This window comes from Silene latifolia, chromosome Y (genome assembly GCF_048544455.1).
Source record: "Silene latifolia isolate original U9 population chromosome Y, ASM4854445v1, whole genome shotgun sequence".
Taxonomy (NCBI): domain Eukaryota; kingdom Viridiplantae; phylum Streptophyta; class Magnoliopsida; order Caryophyllales; family Caryophyllaceae; genus Silene; species Silene latifolia.
Window position 1 is genome coordinate 301,507,896 of NC_133538.1, and position 5,893 is coordinate 301,513,788.

The window sequence follows — 5,893 nt, forward strand, 5'->3', positions numbered from 1 at the left end:
TCTTTTGTGTTACTTGAACGATGGGCACGATTTCGGAATGGTTGTGATAATGGGATGAGGCACATTGTCAATTGAGGCTTGATTACAAGGATAGCCAAGTGGTATAACCCAAATTTCAACAAAGATAACTCATATGTCCCCCTTCCGGGCAACACTAGGCTCAATGAACAACTTCTTTTCCAACAACACCATTGGATAACCTACGAAGGGTATGAGAGGCAAATCAAATGGCTAACAAAGGGAAGCGCCCCACTAAGCCTTCCAATGGAAGGATTGACAAGGATTTCACAAAGGAGGGTCCTTTTCCCGAATACCCTCATACCTAGTGCTCGGGAATTCAAGACAAGAAGATTAATCCCACCCCCTACTCAAGAACAAACAAGCGAACCACAACAAAGTGAGGGGGAAAGAATCACTAGTCCTCCCTGCCCCTTCCCTACCAACCCTACAACCACCCTATATTCTGGAAATGACTCTGGATTTCATGTGAGCAAGAATAGTTATCATGCTCAAGAGACAAGTCAGGACTTTATTGTATTTGAAGATTCATCCCCAAATTACGAGGATCAATTTGAGGGTTTGGATGTTCATAGTAGTGAACTTCAAAGATTAAGCTTATTGGATCTGTCATCTAATAGTCCGGATTATCTGATCAAAGAACTACCCAGTATGATCAAGAGTAAGGTATGTGAATATTATACTCGTCTAAGTTATCTCATTTAAGATACAATGACATTGTTCCCTCTCTAGCGAACTACCCAGTATGATCAAGAGTAAGGTGATTCTTCTTTCCCCTCTGGAGATGAACACGATATTCTAAATTCTGCAACAAAAATGAAGTCAGAGACTTGGGGCGAGAAAATGATGGTATAAAGAAAAATGACTCATTAATCTGTTTGTACATCTTATAATTTAAGAAGAAGTTAGCCAATGTAAATTCCAATGCTATTTTCTTCTTTGGGTGATCATCATGTTACAGTTTCTTTTGTTTTTTCAACACAAACGTCAATTTGTGTACATATGGGCATATGGCCACTTTACCCGGTTATGGGTGCGACCCTTTGAGAAACTAGGTTAAAGTTGTTGATGTAATGGCATTAAGGAAACAAGTTCATTCCTCAATGTTAAATTTGACAGGATTTGCAAGTTAAGTCCTCTGAACAATGTTTCGGACAGGAGACACGAGATAGACGTCAGTGAAGATTTCAAACCTACAACTGAACGAAAGTACATTTCACACCATCCCTCACCTCTATGTTTCTAGAAACATTATAGAGAGTTCATGATTTCTTCATTGCCTCAACTCCTGGTTTTAGACAATTTACCAGTAGGAACGAAGGAAAGAAAAGTAGCCAGGGTGATATATTCAAAACATTTCAAGTATTTACCATACAAAAGACAGCAAGAGGAGAGTGTTCCTCGTATCCTTCATCATCGTGAACTTGCATCTTGTGCATTACCTTGTCGGATACCTTCAGTGTCAAGAATGTCATCAGTTCATCAGATGAATCAACGAAGTCTTTCAAAGTCTCTTTTGGCAGCTAAGCTAGGTGCCTCACCTTGGCCTCAGTTGCATCGCATCTCTGAAATTAGCAGCTTTAAAAATGAGGAAAGCAAGATCTTTCGGCCTAGGCAATTTGAGTACCATCCTTCTAACTCTAGCCTAATGGCTTTCGGGACTCTTGATGGAGAGGTGGTGGTGATCAACCACGGGAACAAGAAGCATGTTGCTTATATGCCAAACTTTGGAGCAAGCCTAGCATTTTAGGACTATGCTGGCTCAAGAAGTATCCATCCAAGGTATCTTTCGTTTTGAAGTAATATTGTTTTTTAAATGGCTCACTAAAGTCTTCGAGCATGTTTCTGGGTTCATGTTCATAGCAGAATGGACTTCATTTGCGACCTATGTTACTAAAATTCCATATATGATACTCCGTATATTTGAATCCATTAGCGTTCTAGAACAAATAGATGCTTTAGAACAGATAGATGTTTCCTGAACTGGAACGGGAACCAGAACCTAAACCTATTGCCTAACTGAATCGAACACTAAACCATGCAAGTATGCAACAGTGTGTCGGTCGGATGAATTCTAGACTTGATTTTCAAATACGTCATCCAAAGAGAACCTCTCTATAATCTTAACGGTAAGGTTCATATTCGACCCCTGTCTTGCCATAGACAACAGTATCTCAGGCACTAGAATTACATTGTTGTTTATTTCCCAAAGTCAATTTCTCTTTCAGATTATCAGCATGTAACTTCCTGCAAATGGGAATGAACAGGTGCTTGGAGGTTCTGACAATGGTTTGTTGAGATTGTACGACATTAATGACTCTTCGTCAAAGGGTTCAGATTCCTATCAACAAAGAGCCAATTCAATCACCTTTGATAGCTTTGAGCAGTTAACTTCGGTTCATATAAACTCAACAGATGAACTGTGTGTCGTTAGTGGTTGTACGAAAAACATCGCTATGTATGATATGGTCACAGGAAAACGGTTTGAGTTATTTAACAATTTACACCAGGAACCGATAAATGTAGCCAAGTTTGCAAACCATTCTCCATTCATGTTTGCAACTTCATCAATTGACCGTAAAGTCAAGATGTGGCATCTTAGACAAGGGATGATTCGACCTTGTTACTCGGCTATTAGCTCAAGGGGCAATGTCATGGTCTGCTTCTCCCCTGATGACCACTATCTGCTAGTCTCAGCTGTTGATAATGAGGTATAGCTCTTGTTTTAATTTCGTCACGACATGGTCACGGTATTACTCGTGTTTTAGTCTGTTCCTAATAGTGATCAGTTGCTTATAACCATGTTATTCCGACACCACATTTGTACATGTTACGACACTAGTCACTGGTCACATTATTATAAACTAAAAACATGATGATTTTGCGTTAGGCAGCCGGGTATGACAGTTGAACAGACACGTTGTGACACGCTGGCACCCAAAAAGATTGTTTACAGTGCCCTTGAAGACTAGACTTTAAACTTTACGGTCAACAACAACAACATCAGAGCCTTAATCCCAAAATGATTTGGGGTCGGCTGACATGAATCATCATTTCGAACCGTCTATGGGTGAACGCACGCCTTAAAATGCGAATAAAAAAAGGAAAAATGAAAAACAAAAAAGAAGAACAAAAATGTAATGGAAAGTCCAGGTAAACTTAGGGGTTTTAAAATCGAATTCCGGATTTCTTTTATAAAAACTTAAATTTAAATCGAGAGAAAAGATTAAAACGATTTTTTAAAAACCGAAATAAAATTAAGGATCCGGAATGAACAAGTAAAATTTATAAGAAAGTGGTTGGTAAAAAATGTAATAAAGGAGAGAAGAATAAATAATTTAATTTCTTTAAATTAAATAAAAAAACACTAAATATGTCAAAAAAAACATCAAATACTAAAAATCCACATGTATCATTTTCCTCCATTGTGCCCTCTCCGTCACCATACTCTCCTCAAGCCCCAGAAATCTCATATCGTGCTCTATCACTCTCAACCATGTCTGTCTCGATCTTCCTCTACCTCTAGGGACCTTTTCGGTTCTCCAAGTCTCCAGCCTCCTAACTGGTGCGTCCATAGGTCTCCTTCTCATATGAGCAAACCATCTTAGTCGGTTTTCCATCATCTTGTCCTCTATTGGCGCCACTTTTACCTTTTCCTTAATCGCCTCATTCCTTAACCGATCTTTCCTTATATGTCCGCACATCCACCTCAACATGTGCATCTCCGCCACGCTCATCTTTTGAATGTGACAAATTTACGGTCAAATTATAGTAAAATTACAAATCTGAGACTTCTCAGCACCAAAATTAGGCAACACTCACAACGTGTTTTAAAGTATCTCTAGACCCCAAGTCCCAACTTTTTGCACGTAAATTTGCCAGTGCGCATCTCAGATACTTTTAACCTAGGTCAGTGAACATATTAGCACATTTCTTAAACATGGTTGTGAACTTTTGATTTAACAGGTTAAGCAGCTTTTGGCACTAGACGGGAGACTTGACATAGATTTTGGCATAGCTTCACGTGGTAGTTCACATAATTATACCCGTTCATATTATATGAACGGGAGGGACTATATCATTAGTGGCAGTTCAGATGAGCATGTTGTGCGCGTTTGCTGTGCTCAGACGGGAAGGCGGTTGAGAGATGTCCATTTTGAGGTAATTTTTGCTGCCATATCTTTTATAAGTCAGGACATGAAGGTAGAAATTTGCTTTCGTATATGTCTACGCTCACAACCTTAATGATCTTAATTGTGTCAATTCAGGGAAGAGCTTCAGATAAGTCTATGTTTGTGCAGTCTTTGAGGAGTGATCCCTTCAGGGTAAATCTTCACTTTTCTTTCATTCAATTTTTAGATTTGTTGTCAATGGCTTTAATTTTAGTCAACGAACTTACTAATTTTGGGCTTTGGAATATGATTTAATAAGGAAAAATGGGTTCCTAAATTGACGCGTTCATTATTGTGAAGTCGTGGTGGATGAAATTCTAAAGATGTGTATGTGTGACCAGAGATATCATTAGTCGGAACTCACCAGATCCTGTTGGATCTAGATATATCCAAATTGACCCTGCCAGTCGAGTACAAAATTCTTAGTTCCCCTACATGGGTTGTTGGCCGTCATTTCATCAGTCCATGAATATTGGTTGGCAGGTTGGCCCTAAATCTCTGAATATTGGAACAGCAAAAACCAAAATAACCTATAATAGAAGCACAAGCTAGGGCGTTCAAGGCGGTAGGATGTAAAATACAGTATCTCTTACCAAGTGTTTCTTTTGTTGCATTTGACAGGAGTTTAACATGAGTATCTTAGCATCTTATGGCCAATCAAACTCAAAATGTGTGATAATCAAGGTAAATTTGTCAAAGGATTTGTACTATTTCCTATTAAATATGTGACATAGGTTGCTTCGAAAACTTCCTCACTTAATATAAGGTTGATAGAATCATTTATGTCGTGTCAATTGTGTCAAATTAGGACGTTTATTAGAGTTGTGAGGCCAATTTTGTGCACAAATCTTTGACATACACCGGCCTATTCCATTTGATTATAGTTTGGACACATTGAGCTTTTTCTTGGTTTACACATCCCACAAAGCAAATTCAAGCTTCTATATCAATGAGTCGAGATGGAGATTTCATTTTGCACTAACCCAGACATGAAGTTCAACCAACCAAGCATGATCAAGTGAAGACGGGGAAGCAAAAGATCAAGGTTATGATGGAATTCTAAAGAAGGATTCCCGTGCCGGGCGCAGCCTGCGTCGCGCCTAAGTGCCCAGCCTGCTCACATTGCGCAGCCTACGCCTCTCCCTAGAGCGTGCACATTTTTAATGAAACACGGGCCTAATTTTCCGCAATTGGGCTTTTGTGAGATGGTTTAACCTAGATTTGTGTGGAGCACTATAAATACCCCAAGCTTTTGAAGAACAATTTATCCGATGCTTTTGCTTTTAATCTTGTAATAATTAGACCTTAATCTTTCCATTTTCATTGTAACCTTTTCCCAAAGAATTTGGGTTGTATGATGACTATGGTTGGCTAAGTTCCTTTTTCTTGGTGTAATTCCTCCAAAGTTTCCAACTTTGGTGTTTGTAAGACTCTTTAATCCTTTTGTTATTTATCAATTAGTCTCTCCTTGTGTTTATTTCATATGTTAAGTGAATGAATGTATGGATTAGCTACCCTTGCATGTTGTTTACTTAATTAGTGCAAATTCTAGAGAAGTGAGTTCATTTCTCTAGGATTGTTGAAACAAACTTGTGTGTTGAATTTGGTTAAAGGATTCATATTATAAGTACGAAAGTTTATGTCTTTTCTTATTTGTATGGGTTCATCTTATGAGAATTGATCATAGCCTACATATCTTGGTA

The 5,893-nt window shown here is 38.6% G+C and overlaps 1 protein-coding gene across 1 annotated transcript; it reads left to right on the forward strand.

Moving 5' to 3' along the window:
* The first annotated feature begins 336 nt into the window (after positions 1-336).
* On the forward strand, positions 337-5,672 carry LOC141626338 (protein DWD HYPERSENSITIVE TO UV-B 1-like). Its single transcript, XM_074440209.1, is given in 8 exon segments — positions 337-684; positions 1,138-1,754; positions 1,757-1,800; positions 2,286-2,729; positions 3,985-4,179; positions 4,287-4,343; positions 4,812-4,874; positions 5,075-5,672. Coding segments are annotated over 7 exon segments (1,344 nt in total). The 5' UTR covers positions 337-684; positions 1,138-1,282; the 3' UTR covers positions 5,144-5,672.
* Positions 5,673-5,893: the final 221 nt, after the last annotated feature.